The 23,771-nt window shown below is 36.9% G+C and overlaps 1 protein-coding gene across 2 annotated transcripts in view; it reads right to left on the bottom strand.

The window, feature by feature from the left end:
• ADAMTS20 (ADAM metallopeptidase with thrombospondin type 1 motif 20) overlaps window positions 1-23,771 on the bottom strand; it is a 134,983-nt gene that overhangs the window by 67,096 nt on the left and 44,116 nt on the right. Inside the window, exons 8-17 of one of the 2 annotated variants that reach the window (XM_074374995.1) lie at window positions 20,138-20,243; window positions 18,126-18,272; window positions 16,030-16,171; window positions 14,309-14,413; window positions 8,361-8,506; window positions 6,961-7,142; window positions 6,726-6,862; window positions 4,533-4,650; window positions 2,101-2,196; window positions 9-175 (exon numbers count right to left, since the gene is read on the bottom strand). In XM_074374995.1, the coding sequence (XP_074231096.1) occupies window positions 9-175; window positions 2,101-2,196; window positions 4,533-4,650; window positions 6,726-6,862; window positions 6,961-7,142; window positions 8,361-8,506; window positions 14,309-14,413; window positions 16,030-16,171; window positions 18,126-18,272; window positions 20,138-20,243 (1,346 nt within the window). The remainder of the gene's footprint in view (window positions 1-8; window positions 176-2,100; window positions 2,197-4,532; window positions 4,651-6,725; window positions 6,863-6,960; window positions 7,143-8,360; window positions 8,507-14,308; window positions 14,414-16,029; window positions 16,172-18,125; window positions 18,273-20,137; window positions 20,244-23,771) is intronic. The other variant, XM_074374996.1, reaches the window with a different exon arrangement.

Raw genomic sequence — 23,771 nt, 5'->3', positions numbered from 1 at the left:
GAATTTACCTGCAAAACAAGTTCTTCTTCCAGCCGATCAGTACTATTAATTCTTTCAATTGAGTTGTTTGAACCACTGTATTCAAAAATAGCTCCTTGCACGTTGATTTCTTTTTTGGACATACTTACAACAAAATTGCCATTCAAAAGGAAATTCCCTTGAGTGTCCGACAAGGCTGTAAAAGGACAGAGCTCATGAAATAGCAAAACCAGTCAACACGACAGAAATATTTTTAACTTTTACCATCAAACACCTTTTCTGAAATTAGAGAATGGAAAAATAAATTCATATTGAGGAAATAAACTTTATTTTACTGTCGAGGGCTATCTAATCCAGAAGCAGGGAACCTTCAGCACACTGGCCAAAGCCACGAAAATGAATTCACGCTATAATTTGTTCTTTCTGAGGTGGTCATCTTCCACCAGGCATGCAGCCTCCAGGAGGGACATACGGGAAGTGGGGAAACAGAAAGAGGTCATGGGCCAGCAGACAGATCAGCTAAATCAATCCTGGTCATCAGTGGGGAAGAAGGAAAGGGCAGTCAGACTGCTGCAGCATTAAAAGATGCACGAAGCTCCAACAGCTGAGGGTCAGTGTTCTAAAAGGCCATGCATCTCCCATCTTCTCTCTGCAAATGCCTCGATATTTCTCAAAGCGAGGCAGTCTATCACCCTTCATGCCTACGGAGTGACTGCTCCCCAGCATGCTCCCTCTGCCTCTGTGATCTTGCACCTTCTAGTTCTTTCTCTTTCCCATTGACAGGTGTTAACAGAATCCTGTCAAATAGGCATACGTGTAGATATTTATCTATATACTACATATTTACAGTGTAGATATTTATCTATGTTTACATATGTATGTAATAGAGTGTGTATTCACAACTTTTAAACTTAGGCAGAACTTGTTGTCCCTAGGAGAATGCGAACATCTCCCTAGGGGGAGCCTAAGGGAGACAGACTAAATTATCTCCAGTACAGTGGCATATATCTGTGTATATGCATTGAGGTAATATTTTAGCAAAAGAAAAAAGAATTGCCACTAAATGTAAAAGGTTAATCAGAACATTTACATCTGACTTTCTCTAGGAAACGTTTTGCATTTTTTCACAGAGATGAAATTGGCATAATATAAAATTAGCCACTTCAAAGCGAACAACTCGATGGCATTTAGTGCATTCACGAACATTGCGCAACCACCACCTCTACCTCATTCTAAAACGTTTTTATCACCAAAAGGAAAATCTGTATCCATTACACAGCTGTTCTCTTTGCAAATTGACTGTATAATTTCAAATACAATTACTGATAGATTTGTTCATTATGGACTCAGATTCCCAGTGACAAGCATTGATTATTTGAGCCAATATTTCACATTTCATTAATGTGAAGCAGGTACTTTCTCATTTTCAGCTCTACATCACCACCTACTCCAGTTTGGTGAATTACAGAGAAGTCAACATTAAGATATTTATCAGACAGAAGGGAAAGGTTTGTAAAGCCATCTTTTCATTTTCGGGTCTTAATGAAATTCTTTAAGCCTAAAAGCTAATTTTGCCAAGTAAATAACAACTGAAATGTATACTCTAGAAATAGCGAAAGGACAATATACTATGACTATATTCATTCACATCTAAAAATGAAACCATAGTTCTCCTTCTGCCTTGCCATATAACACTACAGCTTAAAAAAATTGTATTTAAAGACTTTTACTACATGGTAAAAACATCTAAGAAAATTCTTTAAGACAGTTAACCCCAAAGATCTAGAATTCATTTTAGATAAAGATAAAAGAGTATTTTATTCTAAATACACATACGACTTTAATTGAATATAAGCTTTGGTTATCTAGAACACCCTCATGGGGGAAAAATGTTAAATTTACTTTTCAGAATTTAGTTCAATATTTTTCAAATAGGTTATAGATATCCAAGAAGGAAAGACATATAGGGGAGTCAGATGACTTAAGCTCCTTATGAACTGAAATTGCATGTTTGTTTCAGGGCTCTCCTTGCCTGCTTTCCAAGAATTTACAACCACCACAGACCGCCATGAACTTGTACACAAACCACAGGCTGGCTGCTGTTTAACTGAAAATGTTTACCAAGGTAATTGTCATCTTCTGGTTTTCCAGAATAGCTGTGCTGAAGAATATCAATGTTTGTTGCTCCTGGGGGAATCTTTACAACGACATTATAACCTGCAATATAATTTTATACATGTTAACTGTCACAAAAAGCAGATGGCCCAGAGGCTAGTGGTGCTGAATGAAAAATGTGAATAGCATAGCCAGACTTAATTGCATCTTCTCTTTGAAAGACAATACAGTGCTTATTCTTTTTGAATCCATACCTTATACAAATTACCAGGGGTTAAGGAAAAAGGGTTGTTGTCTAGAAATATACAGAGTTTGGGATTCTTAAAGTGAATTTCCTAATTTTTCTTACTTCTAAAATTTTGAATATAGAATAAGAATGAAGTTAGTATTTTAGCTAATGAAATATTTAATACACATACTCATTTTTAAATTTGACCAATACTTTTACACTTTATATTTCTTAAATGGGAAAAAATACAGGACTCCAAATGCTATTCACAAATCCAGGAGATATAAAAATAGTCAGTCACTGCTATATGTGTACACAGACTCAGTGAATAGTAAAATAATACAAGGTAAAGAGAAACATTCTTCTTAAGCTTTAAGGTTCTAGTGTAAGCAGGAATTCCTATTTGCACCCCAAAAATTTTACATTATTTTTTAAGGTCTACTAACAAATGCCAAGAGAAAAGTAAAAAGTTTATGAGAGAAATGAAAATATTTCTGTTTTATGAGACCAAATTCAACAACACTGGCAATGCTTAAAAGGTGAGGAAATACTGTATCAAATACATATTAAATAAGAAAGAACATTTTTTTGGCACTAAAACCACTCACGTTACATAATTCTCCAAATACTCTCAGGTTTTAAGTCAACAATTAATTTTGCTCTAGTGATACTATTCTAAGTTTTTCCTGTTCCTTATTAGGGTTTTCCTCTTTATTCAATACATAAACAAAAGGGGCTGAAATTTTCTCATAAACTAATTTTAATAAATATGGAGTGAACTTGAGAAGAGGAAGTTTTAAAAGAGCTTGAGTTTGCAACCCTGATATGAGATTACCTTGAGTGTTTTCTGAGCAGCCTTATTTATTTATATCTCTTTAAGACATCACATTCAATATAAGGGGATAAATGGTCTGATGATTCGGTATACCCTCTATGCATATTGGCTGTAGGTTATAAGCCTACAACAATAATTTTGATTCATGATTTTTTTCACTCTAAAATATTCCTACTACGTCCCCTATTTATGTCTTTGCTTTTTTTTAAGAAAGCATTCCTAGACTTTGCAAAGGTGACAGGATGAAAGCTACCACCAGGGGGCAATAGTGTGACAAATGCTATTTTTTTCCATTTGCAAACTGGTTAATTTATAGTACAATTTGGAAAAGTTAAATATATGATCCTAATTTGGTGCATGTGGTTTTATACAGAGATAAAATTTTTTGTGTGAATACAGACCAGACTTTGACAAATGTGTGCCATTGGTTAGAAAAGAGGGTTAAATCTATATGGCTCTTATAAAACAATGAGTCATAAAAACCAGGAAAATAATGTTAAATTATCTAGTAATCAAGATTCATAAGCATGACCAGAGCATGATCTATACTTTTATATAGCATTATCTATACTTTTATATAGATAAAAATATAAATTGTGTTTTCAATTCTACTGCTTTAATTGAAACAACTCTTGTTAACAACTATGTTCAGAAACATATGAATACGGTTTAATGCTGAACAATAAAATTGTAAAACATACAGTTTTATTTTGCAAAGAAAGTTTTAAAGGGCTGCTTTTATTGCCATAAAAAGAAAAAATGTTTTCTCAGAAAATTTAATAGAAAATAGCTGATATAATATATTCTCATAATAATTTTGAAGGAAAATGAAAATATGGCCAAATAGCAATTATATCTGTAATTCAGATACTTCCTGGAAGATCAAATGTAACGCTCATTCCAAATCTACATTGATAATGGTTTTATCCTTCACCGTCAATCGGCTTCAGTATGTTATCCGTAAGAAACACAACCAGATAGACCAGGTCACACCAAAAAAAAAATGTGGTTCAAATGATTAAAAATAACTGAAAGCAAATTTCCTGGAAAAATAATAAATATATACAACACGGATTACAAGAATAGCAGTAAAAACACTTCATTAACTGGGGGGACTGTTCATACATCATTGTCAAATTGTACTAGATTTACTCTAACAAATGAACCTAGTAAGTTTTTAAGAATCAGATTAGTCTTGAACAGGTAAATTCATTAATTCAGTGATCATCTGGTATAAGATTTGATTAACAATAATTCTGAACTAAGGGTAGGGACTAGACAAAACAATAATAAGCCATTATTATTATTCCTCTATCATATGCTCCGCTATTATATCAAATAAAAGAGAAAACTGGAGACAAATACACAGCTTACCATAATGAGCACTGTTGAAGACACCTGCCATTGTCCTGCAGGAGGAGTTGTCCCCACCACACACTCCACATTTGTCTCTCCTGGCCTTGGAGTTTAACACGTGATCACAGCCCGCTTGCTTCAAAACACAATAGTAACAATCAGTAGTATAAAAATGACCGCTGAAAAGCATGGTGCTTTACAAAGTTCTTTTCAAAAGCATCCTTTCAACTGATAGGAGATTAGATACAACAGGATTTTTTCAGAACATCCACCGATCTTGCTGTATGTCAGTATCTTCACACATCTCTTCACGTGGTTGAAAAAGCAGTGTTTTCTAAAGGGTCATCTACATACTTCCTGTATCAAAATCACGTGGAGTGGGATTTAAAAAGGAAGAGTCCAAGATTTTCTGAATTAAAATCCTTGGAGGTGAAACCTAGGAATCCACGTTGTAACAAACACTGACAGTGATTCCTAGGTCCATCATCTGAAAATCACGCTTTATAAAGACAAATCATTCGAAAGGGACTAAAAAGTAACACATCACAGTAACTCCAAAAAGATGTCTTTCGTGATTCACTTTTTAAACTCATAACCTTAGAAATCTGAGAATAAACTGAACACATATGGAAGACACCGTTTACTCCTTTAAAATGACTATTTGGCATAATGATCAGTGTTTACGAAAAGAATGAGTACATAAGTCAAGGTGAAAATACACGGTTTGTTCTGGGTCAGGACGAGAACAGCTCCTCTCCATGCACAGGGTCTCCTGCAGACGCTGCAGCCGTGTTTAGCTCTCTGCAGCGCTCCTCTAGACTTCGTGACTGGGAAAGTCAGAAAAATTCATAGGCCTCATGAACTTCTATTCATAAGGCAAATGTTTCCAAAATAAAATTTTCGTCCAGATATTTTCTGAAAGTAATATGCATCTTTATGTTCAGATATATTTCCACTGTATCTGACTTTCTGCTATTAATTTTGATAAAACACGTTTTCTCTAGCCACCAAGTACCCTTTTTCTAATATTTAAATTATTTTGAACATCTCATTAGCCCTTTGAGGTGCAAGGCCTTTATCACCTAGGTAACTGGTAATAGATACTTGGTTGTAGTGAGAAAAACTGGTAACAAATATTTGGTTATAGGGAGAAAAAATTAGGTTCCACTTAACCAAAGGAATGGGCTCCCAAGGTTACATCTGTATTCTTTAGACGGCATTCACTACCCTAGTTCTCAGACTCATCATCTCGTTTTAAGCTTGCCACCTGCAATTTGTGAGCTTTAATTCAGGGGCTCACCTGCTCTCACCTAGAATCCTGCTTACACAGCCTACCCATCTCCAATTTCCAAACAACCCACTATGTTCTGAAGATTCTAGCATCCAAATCAAATCACAACTCTCACTTAACTCCAAATCCTTCCAGGGGTCTCCAAGGACTGCAGGTAAAAAAGTACATATAACCACCATCAGCTGGTAGCTACTTCTAACCCTGGCCCCTTACTTTCCACACCTTTCTAAAACCTACTCTTCCTTAAGAATTAGCTCAAGACTCACACCTTCTGTGAGCATCTTTGAATCTGTTACCCATCTCCCCAGAGAATAAGTCACTCCTACAATGTGACGCCCTCTTGCAGATGGCCCCAGGGCGCTGCACTCTGATTGTATGTACGCCTGTGTCCCCCACACACCTGTGCCCACATTGGAGGTAGGTACTCTGTTCCATCCTCTCATCTTGGTGACTAGAACAGGATGGGGCATCTAGTAGCTGCTCAGTCAGTGTCCACTGAATGTACATATGAAGCAAGGGAAGGGAGAAAGGGAGGGCAGAGATCACTGCTTCCAACACAGAGGGGCCTTCACACCAGAAGGTCCCACGTGACGTAGCGAAAGGACTTCACAACCCTTGTGTTCTGATACGCCCCATTTTTTTTAGGAAGCCGACCTCATCCCTCATCTTGATTTTGAGTACCACAGGAAAAACAAAAGCAGCGAACTCATCTTGCTGCTTCGTGAGTCACTCCTGATGACAGAGGATGGCCTGGCAACAGTCTCCTAGCCGTGCTCGCATAGACAGCAAGGTGAAGACAGAGGATGCTGCGTCGAGATGCACAAGAAGGAATTCTGAAGTCACAGAAGTAGTACCTGGTTGCAGGAGTGGGAGGAAAAGAGCGTTCTGCAAGTCACTTAAAATATAACACGTTTACTTACCCGACACAGGCCTTGAACACAGATGTCGTTCGTTTCAGTCCCACAAGGCGTGCCATCGGCAACCCTGTCCTTCAGCTGGTAGAAGCGAGTGGTTCCCGCAACCCGACAGTACAGTTTACAACGATCTTTTACGGCAACTGTAAGAAAAAGTCGAGTTTGGGGTGTAGAGTAATACGGCCGTGTGTTCCTCCGTCTCCAAAACTGTCTGCATCAAGAAAATATTCTGATTACTTACTCCCACTGTACTTTGGAAGCCACCTCACATTAGGGGAAAGACCATTGATGTTGAAATGTTTACCGTCAAAATCAGAGCACTGCTTCTCGCGAAAGTCTTGCTTGCCTTTTGGACAGGAATCAGTGTTACATGAGCGAAATTTCATCCTGCGGCCCACACAGAACTTTCCTCCGTTTCTTGGCCTAGTCAAATTCATTACATTTTAAAGCACATCAGTACAATATTATTCCTGCCATTTACTAACACTGTTCCATTCTCTTTCAGGACCTGGAAAGCCACTGCCGTCCCACTAACACTTTTGTTTTTTAACAGAAGCGTGTAACCTGGTTGTCAAGCAATGCTGCGGTTAATAACAGAAAATCCATTTTGAAGTGGACACTGTGGCTTAGAGGGCAGGTATCTTATTCATGACTAGATTAACTAACAAGGAACTAACCAGTGATGGGAATGAATTTTAAAACTTCAAAAAAGGGCTTGTTCACTTTCTGGGGATGGGGGGGAAACACATACAGTGAGCCAAAGATGATAATAAAGCAAGATAATACCATATTAAATTAGAAAAAGGAATATGCATATGCCTCTTGGTCATGTAAATCCTACTTATTACTCAGATCAAAGAGTTTTATGGTATTGATCTATAGCCATCTATCTCTATTTTAATTTATGCTGGAAAATAAAAACTCTTTTGTCAGCGTGTTTTTTTTCTTAATATGAAGACCTCTAGCCTAATGTAGCTATTCTAAAGTTCAAGTAAGCGAAGTCAGATTTTATTCAGAGTACATCTCATTTCTGCATTAAAAATTCTTATTACCAATTTATATATTGTATAACAACAGAAACATTATTTAAAATTTTTTATGGAATTCCCTAAATTCTTTTCCATAGTTTGATGAACACAGCCTATGCTTCAGTACTTAAGTTGAGCTAAAGACACTGAAGCATCTATAACGTGAAAAGAAGAGAAAGAAAATACGACATGACACATGATACCAAACAATAAAAAACTGGTAACAGAACTACATATTTTATCCAGGAAAGCCAAAACACAGTTGAAAGGGGCCAGGATCTTTCAATGGAAACACAGTAAAAGTAAAAATGCCACTATATCACTGTCATTATTTACAACTATTTTTCAAATTTACACTAAACCAGAAAATAAAGAAAGAAAAAATGGTTCTGTCTTAATTCAAATTCTAAAGATTATTTTAATTTAGTTTTTTTTTTTTTAAAGTCTGAATCTACTGAGATATAAAGTAATAAATGGCTTAAAGTATCCCAGAAGTTTTCTGAATCTCAGAAACTTACAGACTGACCTCCAGTTTTAGAAGTGAATGAAACTGGTGTTTACTTTCTGGTGCCTTGAGATAATCTTAATTTACAGTGACATAAAAAAGACATACTCGGGGCGATTACAGAGCCTGGTTGTGCTTTTGACTCCACCTCCACATGTTCTTGAACAAGAACTGTAAGGTCCCCAGGGTCCCCATTCGCCATCTACAGGACGTGTTTCCATTTCTTTGTTTACACAGAGCCCGTGGCGGCAATGCTACAGAAATAACACAGAAAGAAATGATGCGTGCACATCTAATGAGAACATCACAGTAATGACAACAGCACAGAGATCAATAAAAAATGCATACAATTTAGAGCAAAATGCTATCAATTCAGAAACGAGACTGTGTTTGACACCACTTTATGAATATTTCCTGTGTATCTGTTGAATAATTGTAAAAAGATCAACAATGCAAAAAAGAATAGGAAATTTACCTTGCCTATGAGATTATATATGGGGAAAAACTTAGTATAATAAAAAATATTTTTGATAAGAAGCAAAGAAACATTTGATTAATAAAGTATATGTCTATGCTTCTATTTTTTTATGCAAAGATATCTAACACTCTCCCACCCTTTTAGCTAACTTTCTACTCCATTTCATTCAAAGTCTCAAAGATCACTTTGTTCTCTGCTTTTATGAACAAAATGGAAATTTACAGAAGAATCTGTCCACAATCCCCCTCACCCCTTCTACCCACGAACAGGAATTGTGCCCAATACTTAGCCTTCCTGCCAATCAGTATACATGAAAAATCCAAAGTCAACCCCTCCACTGTGCACCTAGTCTCATCTCTTCTCACTACTTAAAACTTCACTCCACACCAACATCATCCCTGTTCCAGTCTCCACTGCATGAAAGCTAATCCCAGTGTGGTCCAGGCACAGATGCCGGTCTTTGTGAACTGTCACTGTCAGTCTGTGAGAAGATGAGTACAGAAATTGAGAGTAAGCATTTAGAAACTTTTTTTTTTAAGATTTTGACTGAGTAATTTTATTTATTGAAGTTAATAATTTTAAAAATTAGCTTATACTTGTTTTATTTTTAATTGTGGTAAAATTTACCATCCTACCCATTTTGAAGTGCACAGTTCAGTGGCATTAAGAACAATTCACATTGTTGTGTAATCATCATTATTCACAGAACTCTTTATCTTCCCAAACTGAAACTCTGTACCCATCAAACAATGACTCCCCTCCTCCTCTCCTCCCAACCCCTGCCAATCACCATTCTACTGTGCGAACTTGACTACACCATGTATCTTATATAACTGAAATCATACAGTATTTGTCTTTTTTTGACTGGCTTTTTTCACTTAGCATAATATCCTCAAGGTTAATCCATGCGGTACCATGTGTCAGAATTTCCTTCCTTTTAAGACTGAATAATACTCCATTGTATGTATATAACACATCTTCTTTATCCATTCATCCACTGATGGACATGTGGGTTGCTTCCATCTCGGCCATTGTATGCAACTACGAACATGGGTTTGCAAATTATCTCTTCAAGACCCTGTTTTCAATTCTTTTGGATATATAACCAGGTGTTTGTGCTGGGTCCTGCAAGTCTACTTCTAATGTTTTTGAGGAATCACCATTTTGTTTTCCATTTTAAAAGCTGGCTTACACTTTGAATGTCTTTTTTCACTGCATTTTCATTTTCATCATTTCGCACAACAGTATGTTTATAAATGATCAGAAGTGTTTTAAAAAGAAGACTGGTCCTTTGCAAGAGATAGTTTGAGAAGTGCTCCACTCATTGCCTTTAACATACGAACACACTCTTGTTCCTCCCACTTTAAAAACAACAACAACAAACTTCTCTTAGATCTCATTTCCTTCACCAGTTATTGTCCTGTTTTCCCTTGAAAGCATTGTCTGTGCTCAGCGTCTAACTCTCTCGGCCAATTCTCTCTCATCGCGCACCGCGACCAGAGGCGTGTCTACCCCACCCTCCATGATCCACTCCCGTGTACACCACCAGTGGTCTCCAGGACAGCATGACCAACAGCCAGTTCTCAGTCTCCGCCCTCCTTGACTTAGCAGCATGTGACACAGCTCATCACTCTTCCTCTTTGATACATCTTTTTCTTCTCTTATTTTCCAGGGCTCCACATACTCTTCGTTTTCTCTTTTCTTTAATGATTTCACTTTTTCAGTTTCTTTCGCTGTTTCGTCTTCTTTCTGACCTCTTAACGTCCTTAGACTCAGACCTTGGTCTTTTATTCTTCTTGATCAACAGTCACTCCCAGTCCAGATCTTGCTCTTGAACTCCAGACTCTATGGACAGCTGTTTCCTCAACTTCATTTGAATGTCTCATAACCATCTCAAACATAGTATACCCAAAGTTGAACTCTCGTCCTGCCCCCTCAAAAATCTGTTCAGTTGATCTTAGTTGATTAGCCAAAAAAACCTAGTCACCCTATCTCTTCTTCCTGCAACATTCCATATCTGATACATTAGCAAATGTTCTATTTCCTTCAAAAAACATATACAAAGTTGACCTTGAAGCATCACCCGGGTTTGAGCCACCAGCACCTCGCATCTCTGTGACTGCAACGGCTCTGTGAGAACATCTCCCCTGTTTGTACTCCTGACCCCTACAGATTGTCGGAATGATCATGATCCTTTTTAAATGCAGTTTTAAATTTCAGTCAAATGACTCCTCTGCTCTAATCCTTCAATTATCCCACTTTGAGTAACGTAAAATTCTCACAATGGCCTGCAAGGCCCTACAGAATATTCTTCCAGTGGCTTCCCACACATCTTTCTCTCTCATCACTCTACTCCAGCCAAAATGTCTTCCTCACTCTTCCATAAACATGCCAGAAATACTCCAGGTTTAGGAGCTCAGCTGTCCCCTTTACCTGGAACTCACTCCCCTGTGATGACCTCATTGCTAACTCCCTCACTTCCTTTAAAACAGCTCATTAGGCAACTTCCCATAAGATCCACCTTGACCACCATATTTTAAATTGCCATCTGCCCTCCCTACCAGAAACCTTCCAATCCTTTTTCTGCTCTGTTTCTCTTGTTCACAGTCCTATTCTCTTGTCTGTAACACTGCAGTCTCCCACTAGAACCCAAGCTCCAGGTGGGGCAGGGATCTGTCCTCTTCTGTTCACTGATGTATCCTGAGCACCTGGAACAGTACCTGACACATAGTGGGCCCTTGACAAATTCCTGTTGAATAAATTAATCCTATAACCAAGATTAGTAGCAGGAAAAATGTTTTGTGTGCTCCGGTAGAACACAGCATTCAACATGAGAAAAACCACTTAGAAGTGAACGAAAGCAAAATCTCGGAATAAAATAAACAATATGCATGTAAATTTTGTGGGCCTCTTCCAGAAACATTTAAATAATCCTTGCATATTCTCTTTTTGTTTATTTATTTCTGAGAGATCAGAGCATGAAAAAGAATGTGACACTGCTCACCATGTAGTAAAATTAACTCATTGTCAGATGGGTTGACCATGAATAAAAGGTCCATTTAATAATGAATATGGTTAATGCATAAGGGCTCACTGTTTTCAATTAATTTTTTTTAAAAAGGGAATTTATACCTATCATGATCCACATGTTACCCCAAATGCCACTTCTGCTTTTAATCTACATGGGTTTTAAAGTAGGTCTCAGTATCTCATCATATTTATCCTGAATTCCAACAAACCCATGCCCTCCATACCATCTCATTGGGGAAATACTTCAGTGGCTAATAAGCAAAGGAAAAGATGCCCCAAATTGAGAATCATCAGGGTAATGCAAGTTAAAATCATGACGAAATTCTATTTCACACCCACTAGAGTGGCTACATTTTTGTTAAGGCTAACAATATCAAGAATTCATAAGGAATCCAGAGCAACTTGAACTTTCATGCACTGCTTGGTGAGTCTAAAATGGTTTACATATTTTGGAAAATTGTCTGGCACTTTCTTATGAAGTTAAACACACATCCACCCTATGACCCAGCAATTCTACCTTAGGTATTTATTCAAGAGAAATACAAACATATGTCCACAAGAAGACTTGTACAAGAATGCTCGTAACAGCTTTATTCACAAAAACCAAAAACTGGAAATAGTCCAAATACCCATCAACAAGAGAAAGGTAAACAAATTACTGTGCAGTTGAATTACACTGCAACGTGAAGGAATGACATATTGATGTACACGATAATACGGATGAACCTCAAAAACATTATATTGAACAAAAGAAGCTTGACCCACTCGCTCTTCATCAAAACAATAAAGTGACCTCATGCAGGAGATGTCCTATAGGGCCCAGTAGGGCTCTCCCCTCTAGTCATTAGAGCCGTATGCTCTAGGGGTGCCCTCTGTGTGGGTTGTGTGGGTCCTTCTGTTGTGAGCTGACTATTCTGGGTGCACTATAGGTGTGGCTGGCCCTTGGTCTTGTTGGCTGCCAGGTCCTGCCTTGTGCAGAGGCTGCCTGGCCACTTGTGGGTGTGGCTGGGTCCTGGCATGGCTCACTGTATGGTCAGTGAGCCACCACCTGGCTCACTGGTGGGTGGGACTGGACCCTGGGGCAGCTGGCTGAGGGGCCCAGGGTGTCCAAGAGCTATGTCAGTGTGCTGGTGGATAGGGCCAAAGTCAAGGGCATCTTGGGGTGGTGCTGGCCTTCTGGTGGGTGGACCAGCTCACATGGCATATAATAACTTAAAAATTTGCTAAGGCACTGAAGCCAAATCCTAGATTTGAATCAGGTGAGCATCTTGGAGCAAGTCTTCCATTCGTTGGGCTAATATCAGTAGCCTCGTATTCAAACTCCAAGAAGTTTTTTTTCTCAGCTCAGCCTCAGATAATTTGTAACTCTCACAAATGCCTCTCCTCCCCTCCTCTCCCCTAAAAAGCCAATGACTAGTACCATTATCACAGGAAGTGAGAAACATAAAGTCTTTTTTTTAACAATTCTTATGCTCCAAATAAAAATCTTAGATAAAGTTCAAACTGTAAAATTCAGTTCTAGTTTAAATCGATGAACTGAAGGAGTCCACTGGATTTTTTTTTTTATCCTCAAATCACAAAGTAATTTGAAAGCTAAAGGGTTTCAACGAGCACTTCAGTTGCTTTAAAAATCAGTTCATTTGCGATATGAGTGATACGCGTGGAAATAATAACTTTTGATGGACAAGTGATTCAAAAGAAGGGCGGTCGCTGGTACGAACACTGCAGTGAAGCAACAGGTGGTATAAAGGCACAACTCCAGCCAGTGACCTTATTTTAAGGCGTTCTTATTTTTGCCTAATGTGACGTTAACAAGAGAGGCAGCACTAGCCAACCCACTGCCAAGGCAGTTTTTCTTTTGTGCTCAGGTATCTCAGAGGTGCCTCTCAGACTAAAACTTACTCAGTGGAAACAACACTGGCCACCAAGACCAGATGGGCTTGCCTTCGTTTGTCCCGGAGCACCAAGCACAATCTGACTTCACCCTCCCATACAACACGTTTCATCACCACGGTAACCCTACCACCTGACATCTATTGGCGGATTTAGATAAACTGATGCCTGTTGCTAGAATGGCAATGAAGTAGTATGGTAGGCAGGGTTTTTTTTTTTTTTTAAGCAGTATAATGTTATTTTAAAACATTCAAAACCAATAAAGATCTGAAGAAGCCACTTAAAACCTTCAGTTATACTTACCTGAATTTTGTAGGAGAAAATGTATACAATGGCAACATCCATGAATTTTGGGGAATTGCCGAAATATTTATGTCTACACTCATTTTTAATTACAAGACTATAATACACTGAGATCACTAAATATCCATGTAATTGTGTAACTAGAATATTCATCTGCTAGATCTTGAAAAAAGGGGTAAAATGAAAATTTTAATTCACTTGACAATATGTTATATCAAACAAATAGGGCAAAAACATTCATTCCACTAGCAGAACAAGAGTTGACGGCGAATAATGAAGAGCATTGAAATGCAGAGCGATCACCTCCTTGGAAGATCTCTTGATACAAGACTCACCCTTCAAGAAAACCTACCATCCTAGGACCACAGTTTGTTCCATCTGCCAGTGGCATGTGTTGAGTGCGACAGCCCTTGTGAACTCCCTCTGCGCTCGTGCACCAGAGACGCCTGCATTGTTTCTGCACAGGACAAGAGGCAAGGAAGCGAGAGTAAAAGTAGCACTACGACCACTGGATCAGCTCAGCATCATACACTGGTTTCTAAGCGGATCCTGTACACTTGTAGACTTCCTGGTTCTGCAGTCAGAGCTGGGAGCAGTCAGTAAGAAATCTTTACCGAGTCAGTCCCAGTCATCGATTTTCCTCTAAACATAGGAAATGGCAACCTTTAGCTTTTAAGAACTTTTGGATTTTTATCAAACGCTGAACCCTGGGAGAGACGAGCTGGAGCTGAAATATTCAAAATCATGTGAGACATTTTTCTAAAGGACTTTTTGTTGTTAAATGTTATTCACAACGAGTCTCCAAAAGCCCCTTTTGATCCAACGGTGGAATGTATGAATAATGTGCATAGAAATACTGTGTAATGTACACTGGTTTCCTATTTGGTGAATATAATGCATACTTTCAACTTTTGAACAAAGGGTTCTGAGGTTTTCACAAGTACGAAAACCCAGAGGCTCACAGGAGCTAGACCCAAGAGAACGCTTCTCTTTTTCTGAATTTAAATTCAAAGTTCCTTCAGTATCTAAGTCAGGTAGGAAAGAAATGTAGCTTTTATAACAAAAAATTTAGGCAAATCTTCCCCCCTTTAGAGTGGATGTTTAAAGGCTTATAAAATCTGTGACTATAAATTTAAGATTTCAGGAATAATACTCACTGTATAGAATATGCTTTGTGTATCCCTGTGCTCACTGTTAAGTAAGTTTCATTCATTCATTCAGCACTCGGTAAGCATTTATTTTGTGGCACCTATTATGTGGCAGATCCTGAACTGAACACTGGGGATATATCTTTATTTAAATGACTGAATAAGGCTGGATTCCTGGTCCAGGGATCCTCATAATCTCGTAGTCTAGTAAGCAACTTGCAAAGGTTTTTACAGGAATGAAGAAAACGGAATGAGTATTCTGCTTGGAAGAGTAAGGCATGGATTTCCAAAGTAGTGACCTTTATTCAAACTAAATCCAAAATTTATCCCCCTAAATAAGACAAAATCTTGATTAGAGAATCAGTTAAAGTGTTAAATCAGCTATTTCAGGGGAAATTTAAAGTATCTAATCTATGAAAAATCCTCAAAATAAATTATAAAGTAATTGTTTAACTAAACAATAGGCCCCACATTTCATTGCTTTGGATTCAAATCTGTGTAAATTAAAATACAGTCTATTAGATTCCTGGAACCTTTAATACGATTCATTAACAAAACACTTATGTTTTCTTCCCTCACCCGCAAAACAATATCATTTGAAAACAGTTATTTGAATGCTTATAATTTTCAATAGCCTCTCTGTGGCTCTGTTTTCTGACTGGGGATATTTCATGAGATTTTGTGAGAGTTAAAGGTAATTTTTAAGTATCTAACACAATATCTGGCATATAATAAGTACTCAAATTTTAGTTTCCTCCTTTTTTTTAACCCCTTCCTGACAAAGACCAAATTTTTCTAATACTTAAGATATTTTAAAGATATATTCAGTGCACTTTCTGTCCAAGAAAATAAGTGTACATTCTGAAATACATTCTAACTACAACTTTATGGTAGCTTTCGAGCAAAAGGACAGACTTTTTCTTACCAAATAGGGACACACTTGTGATCCAGGACCAAACATAAGTTCACATTGCTTGTTCACATCATACATTAATCCAGGAAGCTGTGAAGACAGGTCATATATTCTTCCATTTGGCTTGTCAAGGAGGCATTCCCCATGACCAGTGCTGGAACAGTGACAGAAGCCAAAATATTGTGAACACATACAGATGCATCTCAGTAGAAGATTCTTTATCACATTTTCTGTAGCTCTGCACTTTCAGAGACTATCAGTATTTCATTTCATAACTGAAAAATAAACTCGCATCAAAGTCAGTAAGAAAACCTCACAGTTTACAAAGGATTTTTCATGTGTTTGTTCTCATTTGATATCCACAACTGCCCTAAAGGGAAAATTTTTTAAAAGAACTGTGACAGATAATAAACATAAATTCATCAGAAAATAATGTTTGAAACCTGAATTCCTATTTTGATCACATCACACTTTTGATCTGTTTTGCTATCCAATTGCAATGCCCTATATCTAAATATCCAGATGGGTTAAAATGTACAAATTAAAGTTTAAAAATCATCTGAAAAAATGCATTTATAGTTCTAAATGACAACAAAACAAAGGAATTTCAAAAAGTGTTATTCTGTCTCCATCTCAAAGAGGTTTTCTAGGAAAGGAATGTAATTCAGTCAAGAATGCCAGCTGGAAATAAAAAAATTTAAAACTTAAAAAAAAAAAACAAAGAATGCCAGCTGGGAGTTTGCAGTTGGGTCTCACCACTTCCCAGAATGCATGGTGTGGACAAGTTATTTACTCTCCCTGAACCTAACTAAGTCTCCTCATCTGCATATTGAGACTGATAATGTCTACCTTGAAGTTGCTATTAAAGTATATGATATAATACCTTTAAAGGAGTTAGAAAAGTGGTAGATAGCAGTGAAGATGTATATTTGTTACTCGTAGTTTGTCACATAATAGTCTACAGAAAACTTTATGAACATGTGCAGTCACTTCAACTGGGTTAAAAACAACGATTTATTGAATTGCAATAATTAGAGGAAATATTTGGTGGGGAATTTTTTACTGGCTAAATGGCATGTTTAATTTTGCCCAAAACATAAACATGTGAATTTTAAAATTCCCACTGGAGAGAATCATATTACCCCATTCCAAAAATCAGCACACCCACTGGTATTTTCAGTCAGTCCCTCAATTAGCAATGAACAGAACTATATGCAATCATGTATGGAGCAGCAACTGTGTGCTGTGGTTTTAAATCAAGTTCCCATACAACAATAAGTAACCACTGTTGATTATAATTAAGGAATGTATTTATAAACATACATTCCAAAACATGGTTTCACTTATTCCCATCGTTCTTGGAAAGAGAAGTAACTAAAACTGTATAAATTGGCGATTAGAATACGTAGTAAAAGAAATGAAACAGTATTGTGTTTATACAAAAAGATGACTTGGCCTTGACTGTTGGACAAGTTTCAATAATTAGGACAGAAATAACATTTGGATAAGAAGTTGGGAAGTGAAGAAACCTGGTGGGAGTTAAAGAGACAAGGCAAGAAGTCCCTGGGTCTCCCTCCTCTCTCAGAGCTAGGAAAAGCCTCCAAAAGAACAAGTAGACCTGGAGTCTCCATAACCCTGCGGCTTTGGAGAGCTATTTAGAATATTCATAGTTTGACTTTAGCCATTCTCTGCCTGCAGGGGCATCTCAAACCGGAGCCGCTCAACTCCTCTCAACATGTTACACCTCTGAAAGGACTCACACGTAGGGAAGCTTTGATTCCCTTTAAGTCTCTCCTCAAAAGGAGTTTCTACCACAATGATGAGCCCAAATTAAAATAATAATAATAATAATAATAATAATAATAATAATAATAATAATAATAATAATAATAACTAGACCTGAACTGACCCCCTCAAAAAAATAATTTTTCATGAATGAAATAATATAATTCCTTCCTTGTTTTTAAACATCCATTTGTACAGTGAAAAGAAGCTTAAATTGAAACAATAAAAAACTCAACAAATTGCATCGCACAAGAACACACAAGTTTCAAATTTTATAATCTAATAAATGCGCAATTATTTAACTAAATAACAAAATCACTTACTCTAGGAATTCAGTGATATATTTCTGACTGCATTTTGACCAGGTCCAAGGACTGGTGTGGTAATTTAAAGTTGGAGCCATTACATGATATTGATGTTTAATTCCAGTTTCCTTACATTTAAAACTATCATCGTGTGGAACATTAAATCTAAAAATAAAAATAAGCACTTTAAAAAGAATACTAAACTATGTACACAACATTAGAAACAAATCTCTTATATTTATAGTATAATCTAAAATGCAGATAAATCTGATTACATCAGGATTTGTACTCTTGATCTTGCCATGAAGTATTATAATGCTAGGGGTACCTTCATGTTTAGAGCATTTGCTGTCCAAGAAACACTAGATCAAAACTTTGATCAGTAGCACAGTCCACTGATTTGGTATCTGAATTGAAACAATCAAAATATTTGGGTTCTGGCTCACCTCACCACAATATGGACATAGCGTTCCCTTAAAAACAGCAGCAGTTTGCACACACATCGCCTAGGAGACGTGTGTAGAAAGATTAGGTAAAGGTTCTACCGCACTAAATTCTAGACCGTTGACAACTACTACAGTATCAAAAAAAAAAAAAAAAAAAACCCAAACAAAAAAACTTCTTTAAGCCCTAATTCCGTATCATACTACAGTTTCCATCTATTTCCTATGAAACAGCCCACGTGCTCTTTCTGGTCTATGATGAATACACGGTGATTGACAGAACTGGAATAATAAAAATATTCCTAAAGGTCAACCTAATCATCACAACAAGAGCATTGATATTAAATAGTTAGCTGGTCAGCAACAGATCCTACACATTCTTTGGAGGATCTAAGTGAAACCTCGCATTTAGAAGGAACATTGAAACCACCTAACTCAGGTCCTTGCCTCCCAAAATTTGTACTTAACTCGGTGCTTTAAATAAGCTACTTACCAATATTCTAAACACACCTAAAGAGTTTCTCAGGAAGAAAATAAATGTCTAAGATGGGACTCTCTGCAAGAACACTCTTCTACCAGTTTGCACCCTTGGAAACCAGCAAATACTGCTTCTCAGATGTTGCTGCAATGCACAGTGTGCATCATGTACACTCCTGACCCTGTCCTCGACCTCAACAAATGATGTGAAGATCTGAGTTTGCCTCTTGTTGATGATCATGAGCTATAACCATGGTAAAGGGAACTGAAGAGGCACTAGTTTAATAAAAAGGATCTCGACTTGAAATTATTCCAGAGAAATACTCTAATGATGTCATGACCAGGAAAAGAAAATGTAGTCCATTCAGAGAGGCAGCTCTACCCTCAATTCCTCATTAGCAGATAACCAAAGAATCAGAGGAGTCCTGGGGGCACACCTGGAACCATTTTTCAGAGGATGAGTTTCTAGGGGTTTCTGATTTTTTCTACAGGAGCTCCAAGGGTATCATGGGAAATCATGGCCTCTACATTTTTAGAGCATAAAACCCCAGTAGAATTTCTAATAACGCAAGAACAGAGAGGAGAATCTCAAATTTCACCAATAAATAAGAACAAAAACAAAAAATATGGAGCTGGGAGAAAATTAAAAAAAAATAAATTAAGTGATTGAGACATTCCCACAGGCCACATCCTCTGCTGAGGCTGTGAGCTATAAGAGCAGGAAGTGAGTTGGTATTACAAATACCTAGGGGCGTCCCCAGAACCAGGGGCCCCTGCAGGCCCTCCCATGAGATGGTAGAGCACAGTACCTGGTCATGTATAGGGCAACAAGGGACAGAGGCCAGAGTGCTTGTCATGTAATCCAATACAGTAAATGAAATAAAAGAATTCCCAAGTTCTAGTTCTTTGCTTAGTCTGTTGATCTGTGTAGCCTGTCTGACCTAACATAGATCACAAAAGAGCCAGAGTTAGCATTTCAGGGGTGAAAATTACACTACTCACATTTTATAAAGAAATTATGGTGCTAATTACTCAGCTGAAGACGGAATCTTAGGCATTTGTGCAGAGGTATACAGAAGGCACAGTACTGAGGTGGCAGGCGGTACTTACACGTGCCCAAGCTCATGGGCAATGGTAAAGGCGGCACTAAGTCCATTTTCTTCACTGATAGAGCAGCTCCGTAAAGGATCACACAGGGTACCTAATTCTGCTAAACCTGAAAAAATTCACGTTTGTATTTCATCAGAACTGAAAATACCAAAATCATACAGAAAGCACTGTGTTTATCATTTGGCATTTATCATTGGCGTTACTACTTAGAAATGAATGCCGAGTGGACTGCTAACATTGCACGAACATTTTATCAAGAGAAGAAAAATAAGAACAGAATGATTTGTCTGTAGTTGAAAACTTTTTAGCAAATTCTTAGAATCTCTTATTGAAGAAAATAATTCAGAATAAGGGATGAAAAATAATTTTCTTAAGACAGGAAAAGGAAAAGAATATTCATTACAAGAAGAATAAAGTGTAAGCCACATTAGTGTGGGTTGTAGGAGAGGTAATGAATGTTTAAATTGGTCATAGCACTAATAAAGAAAATAGCACAGAATAATATAATTCCGTAAGTTTTCTTTAACTTTTTAAAGAACTGAAGCAGCATACAATTATTCAATTACCACATGATAATTAAATGGATAAAAATATGTTAAATGCTTAGAATAAAGCCTGGATTTAATATACATTAAATAAAACTTGATAAAGACACAATTTCTGCAAGCACTCAATTCTGTAACTATTTCAGCAATGGAAAATGTATCACATGTCAAGATCTAGTCACTCATTTAAATAGTAACGTGCATCTCGAATTGCTGCTGAAAGATGAAGTTAGCTGATACAGTCCTTTAATCTAGTATAAGAAATTCAAAGCAAATGTTCATTACAATAATCCATATTCATCATCAACCAAGTTAGCATTTCATTTTACTTTCTGATACAATGTCATGGTTTTTGCTATTGCTATCCTTCAGTATTCGCTCGCAAATTTATCTGCTCTCCTACGATGATTCCTTTCATAAAAAAAGATTTCCATATATAAAGTAACTGGATTCTTACTGTAACATTTTCACATTAGAAATTTCTTAATATAGAATAAATACCTATATTAGCTACTGTGTTTTAGCTCTCTCCTCCTATGTATTCTTTAAGTCATAAAAGTTGAAAACACAGACATTTTCCTAGTGTTTAAGGTAGGTTTCCTAACAATTAGAACGTTTTCACTGTGCCCTCAAAGAAATGGAAGTTAAACTCAGGAATCGAAAATCGCTGGGAAAAGTCAGACTAGTTAGTTCACTCAGCAGCACATTTTTAACAAAGAGAAAAGATCTGCCCTCTTTCTGACCCCACTGCCAAAGGCCTTGCTTGGGCAACGTCCCCCTAAAAAGAACTTTTTCTTAGTTAGAATCGAGACCAAAAGCAAGGAGGGAAAAAACTGAAAGATACTCTTTCTTTAACAGTCCTCTGTAGAAAGTATGAGGGAATTACTGTTTTCCCTAAGATTATAAATTCATACTTGCATGTGCAAATTTTTGGTCAATTTTATTTTCCTCCTTTGTCCGAATTAGTTAAAATTATTTTTAACATTTTTTTTCATGACTGTGCTAGTGTTCCCTTGCCTTCATTAGTATTTTCAATTTGCCTAGTGGCTCAATTCCAGTGTATCCATTTTCAGGGCTGTGTATATATTTGGAACACAATATTGAGTCCATTACCATGCAAACTTTGTGTTTTATGCTTAAGGATGGATATATTCTAAACTGAACATTTTAGTCACAGGTCTATAAAAATATGCATTGATGAGAGACCAAGCTCAAATATCTCTATTAGATAAGCAAGACCAACAGAAATTGAAGTGAATGTACAGCGCTATGGTTACAAGCAGCTGACTGATGGCTTCACTCATGCTGCTCGGGGTTCCCTAAAACGGGGCAGAGATAGAACAAAGTAGCAGGAGCCCAAACTGGACACAGATTCCCTGTGTCTGGACGGGCACGAAGCTGCACAGAGTCACCAATCTACCACCTTGAAGAATAAAACCCATTTTTCAGCGTACTTTGTAAAACACAGAGACTAAGGCAACGATATTTGCAAAAGGAGCGACATGCAAGAAGTCTAGTAATTTTTACCAGCATCTTGAATTTATCATTAAGAACTATTCTTAGTTTGTTATTTTTTCCCACATATTTTAGATGGAAAAATAAAATACTGAAACTTGTGCTAACACAAGCTGTGTAGACTTGTGCAGATTATTTATCCTCATTTATAAAATTGGAATAATAGGTCTTTCTTCATAGGTTTGTTGTGAAGATTAAATGAGTTAAATCACGTGAAATCTTAATATAACATATGATGTACAGTAAACACTCAAATATATCAGCTATCGTTATCATCATCATTACTCTTGACTGAAAAGATAATAAGATTACTTTGATTTCTGTAGTCTAGGTTTCTAGATGTCACTATGATCCGTAGTCTAGATTTATGTGCACAGGAGTGGCTGAAAACTGCAAAAAATGAAAGGGGGCTAGGAGACCACCCACTTTTACATAAATAGCCCAGAATGTCTAGCATTAAATCATTAAAAAATAGTACGACATGGCAGACATATTCATACTTAACTTTCAGTATAAAGATGTGACAATAAGGCATAAATAATGTAAGAAACATAACATATTCAACGGGTTCTTCTTAGATGATTGACTCAAAAATAAATCCAACAAAGTCAGAGAATGGTCTGTAAGAAGATGATGGAGTCTGTTGTAAAGATTAGAGAAGGAGGAGTCTACTTCCACATTTGTGAAAGATTAGAGTTTTTAGACAGTCCTCCCACCACAAAGAAACTAGACAAGTAATAAAAAATACCTTTTTAAAGAACCCTGAGCTCATGATGTATGAGAACTATCAAGTCCCCAAACCTCCAAAATCTAATACATATTGTCTCCCTGCCCTGCCTCATACATATATATATAACAAAGTTTAAGAAATCTAAGATAGAATTTGCTTAGGAGAGAGTTTTAGACAAAGTTAACTTAAGTATGCTAGCAAAAAGCCAGATTAACTTCAAAAACAATAGAATAGTACATATAATTTTCAACTTGAAATAGGAAAACTAAAATAAGAATCTAATTTAAGAACTTAACCCAGAGAAAGGCCAAAGGGCGGGGGGGCACGGACAGAGTACAAAATGGAATAAACAGAAACAAAAAACAAAATGGCATATATAAACTAACATATAACAATAATTACAATAAATGTAAACAGCCCAACTTTGGCAGCTAAACTGAGTTATTATGGATGTTATTTTAAAATCCAATTATATGTTGTTTCCAAGAAAAACACCTAAAGTATAAAAACATTGGAAAATTAGAAGAAAAGATAAGTCCAGCAAATACTAAACCAGAGAAAGTTGGGCTAGCTAGAGACTTGCCAGACATATTTTAAACATATAACTACAATGAGAAGTCTGAAGATTCTTTTCTGGATAAGGACACAATCAAAAGGAATGCTCATACACTACTGATAAAGATGCAAAATGGTACCACTTTAGAAAATAATTTTGTATATCTTATAAAGTTGCACATTAGCACACTTAATGATGTGCAGTTCTAATCACAGAGATATACCCTGGCTCTTACAATAAAGTTCATAATAGAAAGCAGCTGAAATCAGCCCAAATATTCAGTGACAA

Source organism: Camelus bactrianus, chromosome 12 (assembly GCF_048773025.1).
Source record: "Camelus bactrianus isolate YW-2024 breed Bactrian camel chromosome 12, ASM4877302v1, whole genome shotgun sequence".
Classification (NCBI taxonomy): domain Eukaryota; kingdom Metazoa; phylum Chordata; class Mammalia; order Artiodactyla; family Camelidae; genus Camelus; species Camelus bactrianus.
The sequence above is the reverse complement of the archived record's forward strand: the minus strand, read 5'-3'. Positions and strand labels throughout refer to the sequence as shown.